Here is a 16,365-nt window from a genome sequence, read left to right as displayed (position 1 = left end):
AAACTTGCCGCTGCTGGAGGGATGCTGTAGGAGTAAGGAAATGTCTCAACTTCTGAAAATCCCCGCCCCTCCCGGACCACGCCCCCCTTCCTTCTGTTTTAAAAGTCCGATCAAAAAGCCTTTTTTAGCTCAGAGAGAGAGATGGACTCTGCACCCCTGCTTCGCGATGAGGAGACCAGCTCCACCGATTGTTTTTCTGACGAGGGCGAGCTGGTACCCGACACTCCCGGTTACTACGGGCCTCTGAAGCGCCAGAGGCGGCAGCGGCAGCAGCATACCGACGAGATGGACGGCTGGGCGTCTTCTTTATTCATCGACACTGTGAAAACGGCTGTGTATCATCTGGTCAACTTGGTGATAAACAAGCACCGCACCGACGAATGTAATGGATGTAAGATAGACCATCCCAGCCAGAGACAACACGAGTGCCTGCAAATTCTGGAGGATGATTTTTATTCCGACAATTATTATAACATCAGAAAGAAACTGCTCACTCCTCGCTTTGTCCCTTCCATTCAACGTCTGCTGATTGCTCGCAACATCAAGACTGAGGACGTTAAAGTCGGGATGGTTGCGGAGACCCTGCTTCATGAGCTGAAATCGGTGAGGAAAGTCTTTGACGCCATCACAGACGCTTATGACAATTTGGTGGGGCAAGATGTGGTTAAAATCGGGGAACTCCGTTTGGTTACGGAGTTTTACAAAGGTTGCTGATTCTTATCCTGCATGCTTCCTATATTTAACCTTGTTTTTTAAACCATGTATTCTGTTTCTTTTTAAAAAAAAAAAAACAAAAAACAAAATCCTACCTCATTTTTAATCATGTATTCTGTTTTTTAAAATCCTACCTCATTTTTTAATCGTGTATGCTTTAAAAAAAAAGTATCCTGTTTGTTTGTAACCTTTTAACATGTTTACCTCATGTTTTTAAAAAAAAGAAAAAAAGAGTTTTTGTAACCGTTTGACTCTATAACTGTGTTTTATCTCAGGGTTTTGAATAAAAGTGTATTCTGTTTCTTTTTAAAAAACAAAACAAAAAAAAAACTACCTCGTTTTTTAATTCTGCTTTATTTTAATCATGTATTCTGTTTCTTTTTAAAAAACGAAAAAACAAAAAACTACCTCGTTTTTTAATCGTGTATGCTTTAAAAAAAAAAGTATCCTGTTTGTAACCTTTTAACATGTTTACCTCGTGTTTTTAAAAAAAAAGAAAGAGTTTTTTTGTATTCTATAAGTGTGTTTTATCTCAGGGTTTTGAATAAAAATGTATTCCTGTTTTTTTTTTCGCATGTTAAACCTTCTGGTTTTGGATTTAAAAAAAAAAAAAAGAGTTTTTGTATTCTATAACTGTGTTTTATCTCAGGGTTTTGAATAAAAGTGTATTCCTGTTTTTTTTTTGTAACTTACTTGTATTCCTGTTTGTATTCTATAAGTGTGTTTTATCTCAGGGTTTTTGAATAAAAATGTATTCCTGTTTTTTGCATGTTAAACCCTCTGGTTTTGAATAAAAAATATTTAAAAAGCATTCATCTCTGGTTTTTTGAATAATGTATTCCTGTTTTCTGCACATTAAGCCCTCTGGTTTCAAAAAAATAATAATAAAAAACATTCATCTCTGGTTTTTGAATAAAATAATAAAAGCCGACTCCTGCGACGTTATAACGCAGACGAGCTTTTTATCAGAAGACGAGATGGCCGAGAAAAGTGAGATGAAAAAAGTGTATTACGACCCGCATCACCCAGGTAGTTTCGGAGGAGTAAATAGACTTCGACGTGCTTTAGAAGATGAAACTGGTAAAAAAGTTGATATCCGCAAGGTGCAGAATTTTTTATCCGAGCAGGACGCCTATACTCTGCACAAGCCGGCGCGAGTAAGATTTAAGAGAAATAGAGTGTTTGTGACCAAACCCCTGAAGCAGCTTCAGGCCGACCTGTGCGACATGAGACAGCTGTCTGAATACAACGACGGATTCAATTATTTATTAACCGTCATAGACGTATTTTCAAAAAAGGCTTACGCCCGCCCCCTGAAAAAGAAGACGGGTTCGGAAGTGACTGAAGCTTTCGAATCTGTGTTGAGAGAGAGTGAAATACCGGAAAATTTACAGACCGATGCGGGAAAAGAGTTTTTCAACAAGAGTTTTCAAGCTCTGATGAAAAATCACAGCATCTCCCATTTTGCTACCGCCAGCGACCTAAAGGCCTCGGTGGTGGAGAGATTTAACCGCACCCTGAAAACGAGGATGTGGAGATATTTCACCGCGCACAATACCAGACGCTATCTGGAGGTGTTGCCCGACCTGTTAGAAGGATATAACCGCAGTTATCACAGCAGCATTAAAATGGCACCTGCCGAGGTGCGCCCCGAGAACGCGGATCAGGTGTTTCGCAACTTGTATGGAAAGACACCCGCCCGTCCTAAAATAAAGTTGAAATTTAAGAGGGCGGATCTGGTGAGGATATCCAAATTGAGAGGAGTATTTGATAAAAAATACGAACAGAGTTTCACGGACGAAATCTTTACTGTGATCCGGGTCCTTCACCGATCGCCACCGGTGTATAAACTACAAGATTATGACGGGGACCCCATCGATGGGTCGTTTTATGAGCCCGAGCTGCAGAAAGTGAAACTGACCGAGGACAAAGCGTTTCATGTGGAGAAGATTTTAAAGCGGCGCACAGTCAGAGGGGAAAAACAGGTTTTTGTCAAGTGGAAAAACTGGCCGGATAAATTCAACAGCTGGGTGAAAGCCTCGGAAGTGGTAGGCGTATAAAAAAAGAGACCCCTCGCATCATTCGGCTCATTTTTTAAAATTCATCATGGAGTCCGAAGGGTTTTACGTGACCCTGCCTTCCAACGCCAGCAAGGGCTTATTTAAAGATAACGCCAGCGGCTGCTACACGGTGGATCTGGCCAAACCCCTCGAGCTGACCGGAGAATGGAGCGTGGGCTTATGCGAATTCATTTATCCGCGCACATGGTACAATCTACCGCCGGACGCCTCCTACTTGGAGCTGATGCGGACGACGGAGGAAGATCAGCCCCTGGTGATTTTAAAATTCGGCAGGGGAGGTCATTACGGACGCGTTAAAGATCTATTGGATCACCTGGTGCCGGCGATCCAAAAGTACGACCCGTCCTTCGAGGCTTCATTCAACAACATCACCAAACGTCTGGATGTCAAAGGAGTCGGGAGCCATAAAATAAAGGTCTTCCCTCCTCTGGCTTACATGCTGGGATTGAAAACGAACGAGTGGTGGACTCTGTCGAAGCGCTCTACTCCGTATCCGTGCGATATGAACGCGGGCGTATATAACCTGTTTCTCTACACCGACATCGTTCAGTACCAGCCGGTCGGTGACAGTTACTCACCGTTGCTCAGCGTCCTTAACGTGAAAGGCTATTACGGAGACGTGATCAGCATCAGACATAATACGGTCCATTACTTGCGCGTTTCTAAAAAATACATTAAAACCATACGCGTAGAAATTAAAACGGACCGCGACAGATTCGTGGATTTTGTTTACGGGAAAACGATAGTCAAGCTGCACTTTAAACCGGCTTGACAATGGCGGCGCGTCTCCCGCAGGACCCCCACCGTTTTGTGAGGTATTATGAGGGGCAGGTGGGAGGTTCCCTTCCGGGTTTTTACGGAGCGCCCGTGATGTACGGCAGAGGGATAGGATCCATCTTCTCCAGACTGTTTCGTTTCGTGTCTCCTCTCTTCAAATCAGGGTTCGCCGTAGCTAAACCTCACCTGAAAACGGCCGCAACCAATATCGCTACAGACGCTGTGAAAAGAGTGATGGGTAAGCTGACAGAGCCTCGCCAGGAGGGGGCGGGGGGTATGATGGTCCTCTCCCGCAGGAAGAGGAAACGCCCTCCGGGCGAGCGGATTAAAAATAAAAGCGTCGGAGTAAAAAGTAAATCAGTTAAGGCTGGCAGCGGGAAGAGAAGGAAGCCCCAGAGGAGCTCGGACATATTTTAGAAGAAAATAAATAAAAAATGTCTCTCTTACACAAGAAATCTGCCGAATGCACCCTTGCCGAACTGGATCTATTTTCGGCTCCCATGACCCAGCTATCCATAGAGGATAAAAAATATCAAGAATGTCAGCCCCTCTCTGCTTTGAACGACAACTCACCCATTGAATTTTTCATCCCCGGAGACGGGGAAAAGTATCTCGATCTGAACGACACCATGCTCCATCTGAGAGTGAAAATTACGGAAAGGGACGGGAGCAACATCCCACCCGATGCGGGGGTAGCCCTCATCAATTATCCTCTCAACACAATTTTCAGTCAGTGCGACGTTATTCTGGGGGATCGATTGATTTCGCAGTCCAGCGCCACCCATCCTTACAGGGCCATGATCGAGACGCTGCTCAACTTTTCAGAAGACACTCTAAAGAGTCAATTCAGCGCCGGTCTGTTTTACAAAGACACTGCCGGAGACATGGATTCTATAGTTATAAGCAACGGGCCGAACAGAGGGATAAAACAGAGAGCCGTTTTCACGGCCGAGTCGCGAGAAGTGGACCTGCTGGGTCCCCTCCACGCAGATATTTTCTTCTGCGAGAGGCTCCTGCTGAACTCTGTGGATTTGAGAATTAAATTGATACGCAACAGCGATGCCTTCAGTCTGATGGGAACTCGGGATTCGCAGTTTGCTCTGAAAATAACTTCGGCCTCTCTGTTTGTTAAAAAGGTCACTGTCTCGCCGGCCGTCAGGCTGGGGCACGCCGCGGCCCTGATGAAAGGAAACACCCTCTATCCTCTTTCGCGCGTTTCTGTGAAAACCTACTCCATCCCTGAAAATTCCAGGATCTGCAACCAAGAGAATCTCTTTCTGGGAGCCATGCCAAAATACGTGGTCCTGGGCATGGTTCATCACGACGCCTTCACCGGGAGGAGGGATCTGTCGCCTTTCAACTTTAGACACAACGATGTGGAGTATCTGGCGTTGTGTCAGGACGGCAGGCAGGTGCCCGCCAAAGCTTTCCAGCCACAGTTTGACCGCGGAAATTCGGTCAGGGAGTTTTATCACATGTTTTCCGCCACGGGGAGACACCTCAAAGATTTACCTCTGAGCATCGATCGCCGGGAATTTAATGAAGGTTACGCCCTTTTTGCCTTTAATCTGGAACCCAGCGAGGATGCTGACGCCCTGTCTCCCGTCTCCAACGGGAATTTGAGGCTGGAGATGAGATTCAGAGTTCCTCTACCTCAGACCACAACTCTCATAGTGTACGCCTGCTACGACTCAATTTTGGAGATTGACTCTAAAAGATAGGTGCTGGTGGATTATTACTAAAAAAAAAAAAAAAAAAAAAAAAAATATATACACATGGATAACCTTCAGCTGGAGCACATTCTACATCGCGCCTTGGGAGACGTTTTCTGCGGGGTTTGGGCCTCGGACCAGCTGGCCTTTTTGAGGCGCGACTTTAAACCCCCCGCCTACTTTATAGTAAACACTCACCCCTCGCACTTGAGGGGAGAACACTGGCTGGCTCTGACTCTGGAAAAGGACGGCTCCTCCACTTTTTTTGACTCTTACGGATTCCCTCCCGACTTTGCTCACTATCCCTCGGTCATCTCAGAGTTTCTGGAAGGCCGCTCTGACAAAATACTCTATCACGATCGTCAACTTCAGCACCCTATGTCTGTCGTTTGCGGGCAACATTGCATGTCACAAGGCTCAGGGGTTATCCGTCGGTAAAATACTTTCTCTGTACTATAACGATGTGTTTAAAAATGATGACATGGTGTCTGACTTTCTGAAAGGACGCTGCCCCGCTCGCTCTCGCAGAGGTCATCACGGGGCGTGCTCCTTACAAAAGTTTAAAGATGTGTGTATCGAATAAAGAAACGTAAACAAAAAAAAAGTTTGTTGCAGCGTTTTTTATTTCATTTGTAAACAAAAAAACATTTGATTTTTACATAGAGGTCCAGGTCGGGGAAAGCGTTATTTTGACCCGAGAAGGTTTTCTCCCCCTTCGTGCAGGTGTCTGTCCTCCCTCCTCCTCCTCCACAGATTTAAGACGCGCATACTGGTCGCGAGCTCTACGGTTATGTATTGAGGATGAGGGTATGTTTGTTTCGACCAAAGTAGTTAAAAACGCGTTCCATCCTTTCGGTCGCGTTTGGTTTTTACTTTTAAAAGAGAGGGAGAGGTTTTTAAATAGATCGATCATGTGCGAACCCCGCACCGCATCCCCCTTGTAAACAAATTCACCCCTCTTTGTCCATCCTCCTCCACCCTCAGCTAATTTCTGCATAATGTAGCGGGCGTTTTTGCGATCTCGAGGGGGTAAGGATTTTAATACTTCTTCCATCATTTCATCATCCTCCTCTCTGGGCCGCTGCACTTGTTGCTGCACCTGCTGATGCACCTGCTGCTGCACCTGCTGCTGCGCCTCCTCTGGCGGGAGGTGGAAAGTCACCCTACTCTCCTCGTCCCGGTCCTGTTTAGAGAGTGTGAGATATCTCCGCAGCAGAGACTCGTATCTTTTGATTTTTTCATACGAATTTAGCCGCGGATCCTCCAGTATGGCTTTCATCTTTTCGTCCAAATCGTCTTTGGCAGTTTCTCTGACGGTAGGCTCGGTGGGTCGGGTCAGTTTTTTCAACTCGTGAGAGGGAACGAGAATCATTTTTTTAAACATCTCAGCGTTTTTGAAATATTCCTCCCAGCAGGTTCCCCAGAATGGGTACGGCTGCGGACAACAGAGGGAAAAGAAACCCGCCCGTTTGTTTCTTTAAAACTTGACGTTTACGGTTTAAACTCGTTTTCTTGTCGGCCAGCAGCCTGATGATCTTTTTCTGGCGTTTCAGTTTTTGGTATTGAGGAGCGGAAAGAGGTATGTTTCCCCTTAAAAGATTTAAAGCTATCTCGCACAGCGCCTGGAGGAAATCCAGGGAGCTGTGAGCGAGAATGTCTCTGCGTTTCTGCGGCGACGCGTGGTACAGAGCTTGCAGTAAGACTGCGTTTCTTTTTATACGCTGAGACATGGCTACTTGGGTTTAGGCAGGTAAATGACGGGGTACTGCCCCGGAAGCAGACCGGCGCGCACTCTGTAGCGTTCTGGGCACGAGGGAGTGAGATCGAGGATTAAATACCCGTGGGGCTCCTCGGTGGCGTCTTTGAAACTGTCTGAGAAAAATGTTTTTTGCGAAGGGAAAATCTGACGGGCCAAAATCTCAATCTGCAGCTTGTCTCTGGGGTTTTTAAACAACACCATATAATTGGAGTTTAAGTTGATGGTGCGGCTGTATTTACCCTGATGGAAAACATTCTGGGTTAGCATCATGACCGAGACGTTTTTATGGTGGCGGTATTGAGTGAAAATTTTAACCACTTCCTGGTGATCCGAGGCCTGAAAGATGACGTCATCCAGCACCACCAGAACGTCTCGGAAATCTTCAAAAGAATCAGGCAGCCCCTCGACAAATTTAATGTTTTTATTGGTCTTTGAAAGCTCCTCATACATGGGTTGAAAAGAAGTATAAATCCACACAATATTCGCGGGCACAGTATCCATGACGCGTTCACAGTTTTCCAAAACACACTTTACAAAATGAGTTTTCCCACACCCGCTAGGACCCACAACTAGACAGGAAAAAGGTACTTTCAGTCTGTGATCAAAATCAGTTTCCTCCATTTTTTTAGAAGAAAACTAAAACAAAAACACTAGTACCCGAAAGGCAGAGTTGTACCGTCTGGAAAGAGACGTCTCTTGTCGTAAACCACGCGAAACTTTTTCTGAAATGTTCTGTTTTTGAGCACAAAGCCTCTCTTATCCCTCTGAATCCCGTGCTGAGGGGTCTCGAGCTCCGCCTCCTTCATACCAGAAAGGTAACTTTCCACCAACCCGCTCATACTGTCGAAATTGACACGTTCGCAACATTCTCTCGTCTGCGTTATTCCTTTCATTTTTACCACCAGTTTCTTTTTGTTTCTGGTCCGGTAGGCGTAACTCTTTGGACCCGCGGAGACAAATTCCTGGATGGTGTCCCCGTCTAATTCGTCCGTGAGATCCCCTAGATAGTTGCCCAGCTCTAAAGGTTCCTCCCCCTCTTTCACTACGTAGATCAGAGAGTCGGTGTCGGTGTACAGAACGCTGCGCTGCAATTTTTCTAAATACTCGTAGAGTTTTAGACGGGCGTAGGCTGTGGTGAAAGCGGCGATGAAAACGTTATTGGTAGCGCCGGGAGGTATCACGCACCGCTCGTTATAGCTCCACTGAATTAAAGCCACTTCCTGTTTTTTGGTCTTTAAAAAAGAGACGTGTTTAAAGACGTACTGTCCTGAAAAGACGTAGTTAAAAAACTGACTCGGCTTTCTGACCAGAGCGGTCTGAGTCATGTTGGCTCTCTGAGCAAACTTTCCCCAGAAACTGTTGAGACACAATTTCGAAACTTGTCTTTTGGCCTGATTCACCTCTATTTTTGACGGGTCTAAACGTATGCCCTGATGCCTGTGGTACTCTTCCACGTATTTGTTCCTCTCATCCTCGTCGCGAGCTTCCGGAGGATAACCGGAGGCTTCCTGTTTGCCTTTGAGAAAAGTGTTAATATAGCCGGCGAAAATATCGCTGCTGCTACTATCAAAGTGCCAGACCTCTGTGATTTTAACCACTCTGTAACCTAATTCTAAGGCTTTGTTAAACTCGACGGTGACCCAGACCCCGGTGAGAGCTCTGGCCTCGTCGTCGTGAAGGCACGGACCGCTTTGTTGATTGGTCTCGGCGCAGGTGCGACAGAGGGAGAATATTAATTTACCTCCGGGGGTTTTGTACGGTAGAACGGGGAAATAGAGCCCGCGCGGCGGGTAAACGGTGGCTCTGATCAACCCGAAATAACTGCGAGGGTCTGCAAAATTCTCTCTGATGATTTGGGGGTGATGCAGAGGGTAAGCGCGCTTGGCGTTGACGTAAGGGTACAGGGATGTGACGTCTACGTAATACACATTTTCTCCTGGCGAGGCGCTGTAACGCAGTCTCAAGGCCGAAGTGCGGCCTCCGTAAAGCCCCGAGCGAGGAGACAGAGGTTCCGGGACTTCGTAGCTCCGCATAAAATTTATAACCTCCTCGTTCGATTTTTTCATCTTGTTCCATTCGTGCTCCCACAGAGTGACCGTGCGGACTCTGTAAACGTTTCTCAGCTCCCGGAGCCTCGCCTCGGCAGAGGCGTGCAGGTCCCCGTAAGGAGCGCGGGTCAAAGGGCAGATTTCCTCAGGCCTGTAGCATTTTGGACAGCCGTGATAAAAGCATCCCAGAAATTCCCACACCCACTTTTCCCCGTTAATCAGCGCGTATCCGTCGACAAAGTACGGGCCTATTTTTTTCTCCCCGCCGGTTGTGAGAGCGTGTTGAACGGGAATTTTCTGAGAGTGAGCTACCCACTCCAGCCACTGAATGGACGCGTGCGAATAGGCTTTGAACCTGCGGCCATAGTTGTCGGGCGAGGGGATGGCCAGACTGTTTTCGGGTAGGAAATTGGTGAGAAACACTTTCATGCAGGCTGAAGCTATAGTGACGCAGCTGAAAGGGTCTACTTTAGTTTCGCCTATAAACCCGTCTCTGAACTTTACGCACGCCTCTCTCAGGATATTAACGTCGTTTCGGCAGTAATACAGGGATTCTTTTTCAAAGTTAAACACTCCCCGGGAGGCCTCGCAGTGCCAACGCAAAAACTCTGCCCTTTCGGGGGGTGACATGCGCTCCACCCCGTAATCTGAAGGAGGAGGGTACGGACCCGAGTATTTTAATCGGTCCCGCGAGCTGAATTTGTGAGGAAAAAATCCCTTGGATTTGTCCTCGAAGCCTAAAGCTTTGGGCATAGCGCTGAGACGCATGGTGAGAAAAGAAAGCGAGTCTATGAATTTGAGAAGGAAATCGGATTCTGTGAAACATATAATTTTACTGCCTTGCATGATGAGAGAGGGCGTCATCCCACCCCCCACCAGGTGACTTAGAATTAAATAGCTGTCAAACCCTTTCGCGTTGTGCGCAACGAACGTGGTCTCTCTATATTTTTTCCTTCTGTATCTTTGGAGAAACTTTTCAACACAGTCTACACCGTAAGCGTGCCACTCTTCTCCTTCTAGAGATTTTGTGCACACTAGGTAAGGGACGTGCGCCCCCTCCCTGTCTGGGAAGGTTTCAAAGTCATAAAAGATTATGGAAGCGTTATCAGAGTTTTCATGTTTCAAAGGTTGGATGTAACACAGGTGTTGATCGTTGTCGGGAGGAAGCTCCGCGCGACAGATTTTACATCTGGCGGCTGTGCACCTGTGCTTTCCGCGACGGGAGAGGAACTTGCAGTCCGGACATTTATACAATCGTTGACAAACGCTGAGGTCTGAACCGGAGTGAATTCTAGGTTGTTTGTGCTTTAAATAACACGCGCGTGTGCGACATGATCTGTTACAATCCGTACAGATTACAGAGTCCAGAAAGTGAGAGGGGCATGCGGGGTCAAAACAGAGGTTGCAGCGGTTTTGACAAAAGTGTTCTTCTCTTTTATAATACCCGCGGTGACATTCGTCGCAAATGTACTGAATTCCTAAAAATGTTTTTAGATTTTTTATTCCGTAATAGTGATGGTGGAATAAGAATAGGTACAGCGGGTGAGGCGTGTTCGGGTAGTCTGTAAAACACGACGATTTTACGTTTTAGTATTTGTTCGAATTTACCTATGTCGGTGAGAGTTACCTGAGTGCGATCGCTCAACCCCGCTAAACGCTGCAGCTCTCTGCCGCGTTCCAGGGCCTGTTTATCTGTGAAATGAGGTTGAGTGAGGTGAATCAGGTTGATGGCAAAACACAGATTATCGTTTTTGTTTTTTACCACGTACAGACAGCGACGCTTTTTGACTAGAAGTTCATCATCTAACATTTTGTGAATTTTTTTACGCGGGTCATTACTGCCACCGCCTCTAGGATTTCTAATTACTTGCACAACAATTTCTAGGGGAGAGCCTGCGACGATCGCTCCGTTTGATTGTATCAGCCTGGCTAGCAGGTCCTCAAAAACCGGTACAATGTTTTCAGCGCTTTCGTCATCGACGTTAAAAACAGAGTGATTTCGCGCGTGCTCGCTGATGATCTCCAGTTGAACCCGGTCGTTACGACTAACTTCCGGTCTGACCCTATCCGCTAGATCTACAAAATTATCCCTGACGTCGAGGTAAAATTGAGCGAGGTCGCTCGCTTCATCCGGAGAGGGAATGTTAAATACTCGCCTTATTTCGAAATTATTAAAATGTTCGCGGCGAGTCACCGCATCGTTCTGTACCCGAGATCCTCCTCCTCCTCCTTGTTGATGCTCCGCAGGCCGGTCCTCCTCCTCCCTGGGCTGCTGCTGATGATGCTGCTGCACCTGCTGCTCCCCCTGCTGCTGGTCGTAGAGCTGAAGAGCATTTTCTATCGGCTGCAGAGGGTCAAAGTTCAGTAGACCGGCAAGCCGTTCGTTTTCAATGTTTTGAAGGAGGACCTGCAATGCGTTTTCTAAAGGTTGTAGTGGGTCGTTTGGTGGTGGTGGTGGGGCTATATTGTTTTCTAACGGTGGGGCTAAATGTTCATCGTTTCTGTTTAATTCTGCCACGGCTTCCAACAAAGTCTCAGGAATGCTGTGTTCTTCCGACATGATTTTCTTTATTTCTTAATTCACAGACTTTTACATGCTTTTACTTTACAGGTCCTTGTGTCTGTATATCGATGCATATGTGCGAACTGTTATGGCGTACATGAAAGCGAGGTTTTCAAGGATTCTCTTCTTATGAAGCATCCGTCGAGCTGTAAGAAAAGACGGACAGAATGTATTTTTTAAACCTTACATTTTTTATTTTTATAGAGCAGAGAAGTTTAATAGGATCGATTCATCCCCCCGTCAATTACCTCTCGGTCTCCTGAGAGGAGCTCTCACTCTCCTGAGAGGAGGCGATCTGGACGGTTCCTCCTCAGCCTGATTTTCTTCCGCCTGATTTTCTGTATCGGTCTCTGTCGGGGGGAAATAAAACAGAAGAGATTTAAGAAAACAATCTCATCCTTCCTATTTTTTTTGAGAATGAAAAAACGTTTTATTTACCTCGCTCCTCCGCGCGATTGTCTGTAGCGGCGGGGGATTGGTTAGGTAAATCCGCAATCTCGGCTGCCGAGAAATAAAACAGAAGAGATTTAAGAAAACAACCTCCTCCTTCCTATTTTTCGAGAATGAAAAAACTTTTTATTTACCTCGCTCCTCCGCGCGATTGTCTGTAGCGGAGGGGGCTTGAATAGGTATATCCGCAATCTCGGCTGCCGAGAAATAAAACAAAAAGAGAAAGATTTAATAAAAAAAAAAAAAAAAAACTTTCTAGCACGCTTTATACCACTCCAAGTCGGGAGGGGCGGTATAGCACACTCGGATTACTCCGCCACATCCTGATATTTATCGAAATGACGGATATTGCATCATATTGTTTACCTTTTGGTTTAAAAGGTATTTTCCTGCAGTTCTCCCGGTATGCGTTGACGAAAATAACGTCGTCGTCTTCTTCTTCTTCTTCTTTTCGCTGCGGTGGGGTCTGTATATTCTCGATTACCTCTGTCGAGAAATAAAGCAAAACTTTTTAAAAATCTGCTCCGGGTCGGGAGGGGCGGTATAGCACACTCGGATTACTCCGTCACATCCTGTTATTCAACAAAATGGCGGATAATGCATCATATTGTTTACCTTCGATTTTAAAACTTTTTTCTCCGCGGTTCTCCCGGTATGCGGAGACGAAAATAGTGCCGTCTTCTCGTTCTTCTCTTCGACGCGGCGGCAGCGGAGGTTCTGCGGGGGATATGGCTTCTAATTCGCCACGGAAAACGGCCGGATTTCTGCTGTTACTCACTGCATTATCGATTGTTTCTGTAAGTATCAGAGCATGGTTAAATCAAGTCTATCTAAACTTATTTAAAAAATGGTATATACTTATTTAAACGTACCGTAGTCCACTTGCGTGAAATCGTTGATGTAGAAATCTAAAAGAAAGTAATCAAATTATTGACATCTCTGTTGATATATAATTTAAAGTCGTAAAGAAAAAAACTTACCGGGGTGAGGTATGAACAGTTCTGGCGAGATGGCTCTGGCGCTCTGATCGGCGGCGTTGTTTGAACGGAATGCTGACATAATATTCACGGATTCTTCCTCGCGATTGGTAGAACTGTCACAGTAGGGGATGAGCAGATAGCGACTCCCCTTCCGCTTCTTCTCTCATTTTATCCTAGTCTAGCGAAGCATCTGTTTTTCGCATCTTTCTCTTGACAATACCGATAGTTAGAGTGGGTTGTTTTTTTTTTGATTGCCTTCTTGCGAACGCCGTCTGTTTTCCCACATTCTGCAACGGTAAAATATGGCTTTGAGACGGGTATTTGTTTTACCAAATGGACAATTGCTGTCTGACCTTGTTCTTGCTGTTGACAAAACTCGGCTCGTGGTTGACTCTTTCCCACAGAGGGGGGTGCTTTAATAAACTTATTCGAATATGAGCTTTTTTCCCCGCTAAGACTTGTTTTATGGGGAGATGTAAGAAACCGGGTTACAAGCAATGATAATATCGGATGTTGACTCCTCAGCGTCATCATTTTCTATCTATTGAGAAAACTTATTGTAAAAAGTAATGAAGAAAAAAACTCCTCCTTGCCCCGCGGGGTGTGTGTGTGTGTGTGTGTGTGTGTGGGCCTTCTTGCGAACGCCGTCTGTTTTCTGCAACGGTAAAATACGACTTTGAGACGGATATTTGTTTTACCAAATGGACAATTGCTGTTGACAAAACTCGGCTCATGGTTGACTCTTTCCCACAGAGGGGGGTGCTTTAATAAACTTATTCGAATATGAGCTTTTTTCCCCGCTAAGACTTGTTTTATGGGGAGATGTAAGAAACCGGGTTACAAGCAATGATAATATCGGATGTTGACTCCTCAGCGGATCAACATTTTCTATCTATTGAGAAAACTTATTGTTAAAGTATTGAAGAAAAAAACTCCTCCTTGGCCCGCGGGGTGGGGGTGGGTGTGTGTGTGTGTGTGTGTGTGTGTGTGTGTGTGTGTGTGTGTGTGTGTGTGAAACAAGATCGCCTGTTGCTGGTTTGTTTTTTCAGTCTCTTGTAAAAAAGGACTCTCAAAAGGAAAAGTAGTATTCACTAAGCGATATTTATTCAATTTTTTACACATAGGCAGCCTGTAGGTTACAAGCGGATAGAAAGTTTTTCTTTTCATCACAAGCTATGGTGTATCTTAAAGGTTACAGCGTCTGTATTATAGGAAAATAAAATACTATTGAAATCTCTACAGGAAGTCACTCTTTATTTCCATTACAAACGCCGGTGCAGCTTAAGAAAGTAAAATTACATCCGCTCTGTCTCTCTATACATCACAGAATCATCTGCTGCATCACCGCTGTGCTTAGGGAACATGACGCAACAGGTCTGAAAATGACTAGACACTTCCGGAGTATTTCCGGTAGGGTCATAAGGTCCGGATCGATGCCTTCCATAGTAAATATGCTGTATTTGAATATGTCATATTCAAAACCTTCTTCTTTGGGAGAGCAGATCTCATCGGACACAGGAACGCTGCGGGGCTGCAGAAGGAAATCCATCTTGTGTCTGTGCCTTAGAAATTGTGATGGACTCCTCTCTCTGCTTTTTTATTCCCCTCCAACAGATGGCGCGCTTCCGGAGGTTTCCCCCTCCCTCTAAAAAACTTTTTTTCCCAACAACAGATGACGCGCTTCCGGAGGTTTCCCCCTCCCTCTAAAAACTTTTTTTTCCCCAACAACAGATGACGCGCTTCCGGGTTCACCCCTCCTTTCTCAGGGTGCAATTCGACACGGTTAGCAACAGATGGCGCGCTTCCGGGGTTCACCCCCCTTTCTCAGGATATAATTCGTCACGCGGGGGGTTTCCCACCCCCCCTTCTCCGGATACGATTCGTCACGCTCATTACACGCTTCCGGGGGGGAGGGGCGGGAGGTCAAAAGGTCGTGATTAGGGCCATCAATCACTTCGGATCAAATTTTGTCATAAGCTGTAGGGTATTAACTCTCTAATAGAGTATCAGAGTAAGGGTTCAGTCTGTCCTACCACCTCACTCAGTGCTGTCAATAAATTCCTTGAAACTCCCCAAGGCCTTACATACTGTCTCACAGTGTAATTTATACACTTCACCAAGGCTAAGTGAGTGCTCACCGCAGCGCAGAAGGTCATTGGCTGCCCCTCCCCTATTTTGCAGACATCTAGGTGTCAGCAGAGCTAAGGCAGTCACAGAGCACCAACCATCCTGCAGCTCACCTGTTCAACCTGCTGCACTTTGGGAGCGACACAGGTGAATACAAACCAGAACTCAGGAGCAGTTTCTTTCCACCATGAATCACTGTACTGAACACACACACATGCCCCACCCAGACTCACTCATCAGTACCTCTCACACACACACACACACACACACACACACACAACAAATCAGAATCGCACACTAACATACACATCACCTCAACACAGGTGCAATACTTTGAGCAACTTTCACATCTGTGTAAACCATGTACATCTGTATAGTTGGTATTTGGTTGAACATCTGATACTTAATGACTGTAAAGATTCTGATTCTCATTTGAATGTCCCTCCGTGCTGCTTCACAGGCACTGACTGTTATCCGCTCTGTACTGTCTGGCAGCAACGACACCACAACAAACATAAAGGGAAAACTGAGCAATTTACAACAACTGGCTTCCATCAACAGCACCATGTCCTCCACATCTATCTCAGCATCAGCTGTCTATAGTGCATCTTTCATGCTGTCGAATGCTCTTCACTCAACATGAAAACGCTACTAATCTGTGATATTCTTACTGACTTCCTTCGCCCATCAGAGACATGGCAAAATCAGCAAGACTTTATGTCACTCACCAAGTCAGTCCCTGGGATTTGTGTACATTAAGAAACGTTTGCTCTAATCTGTCACAGACCAAGCTGACTTCCTTCACCCAGTGTCACCTCTTTTCAGTGCCTTGATGTCACTCTGGCTGGGTCAACACAGCTCACGGTTGTCCTCATCTACTCCCCTAAAGCCTGTCCTAGCTTCATGTCGGAGTGGTTGTTGGGATTTATTTTTATCTTTAAGGCTAATGTCTTATTATTAGCATCACATATTTGTGTTTTATACTTTATTGCACACAGTTAAGCATGTAGAGTAGTATTAGAAGTAGATTGCTATACTCAGATACCGCACAGATTATCACACATAATAAAAAGCATTTACTACTAGGGCACGGCAGCCTTTTATCTCTGAGGCAGAGAGGGGAGGTCCATGGCGCCATGTGAAGCTCATCTCAA

General features: G+C 45.7%; 2 protein-coding genes across 2 annotated transcripts; one reads left to right on the top strand and one right to left on the bottom strand.

Annotated features, from left to right (window-relative positions):
* The first annotated feature begins 4,072 nt into the window (after positions 1-4,072).
* LOC143413323 (uncharacterized protein F54H12.2-like) lies at positions 4,073-5,293 on the top strand. The gene has a single exon (XM_076876148.1). The coding sequence runs from the start codon at positions 4,073-4,075 to the stop codon at positions 5,291-5,293; it is 1,221 nt and encodes a 406-aa protein (XP_076732263.1).
* A 6,346-nt stretch (positions 5,294-11,639) lies between these two features.
* LOC143413317 (uncharacterized) lies at positions 11,640-13,163 on the bottom strand. The gene is made up of 7 exons (XM_076876139.1): positions 13,085-13,163; positions 12,720-12,899; positions 12,471-12,590; positions 12,239-12,301; positions 12,093-12,155; positions 11,903-12,004; positions 11,640-11,800 (listed from the first exon to the last, which is right to left on the bottom strand). Exons 1-7 carry the CDS (start codon positions 13,161-13,163, stop codon positions 11,697-11,699), a joined length of 711 nt encoding a protein of 236 aa, XP_076732254.1. The 3' UTR covers positions 11,640-11,696.
* Between the last annotated feature and the right edge of the window lie 3,202 nt (positions 13,164-16,365).

The sequence above is a fragment of the Maylandia zebra genome, linkage group LG2 (genome assembly GCF_041146795.1).
Source record: "Maylandia zebra isolate NMK-2024a linkage group LG2, Mzebra_GT3a, whole genome shotgun sequence".
In the NCBI taxonomy this organism is placed as follows: domain Eukaryota; kingdom Metazoa; phylum Chordata; class Actinopteri; order Cichliformes; family Cichlidae; genus Maylandia; species Maylandia zebra.
The sequence above is the reverse complement of the archived record's forward strand: the minus strand, read 5'-3'. Positions and strand labels throughout refer to the sequence as shown.

Excerpts from the sequence above, each read along its gene's own strand:
- LOC143413323 (XM_076876148.1), top strand. The coding sequence starts at position 4,073 with ATGACCCAGCTATCCATAGAGGATAAAAAATATCAAGAATGTCAGCCC.
- LOC143413317 (XM_076876139.1), bottom strand. The coding sequence starts at position 13,163 with ATGTCAGCATTCCGTTCAAACAACGCCGCCGATCAGAGCGCCAGAGCC. Across the intron at positions 12,900-13,084 it reads ACTGTTCATACCTCACCCCG|AAACAATCGATAATGCAGTG; the intron begins GTAAGTTTTTTT and ends TGATACTTACAG. Across the intron at positions 11,801-11,902 it reads TCCTCTCAGGAGACCGAGAG|CTCGACGGATGCTTCATAAG; the intron begins GTAATTGACGGG and ends CTTTTCTTACAG.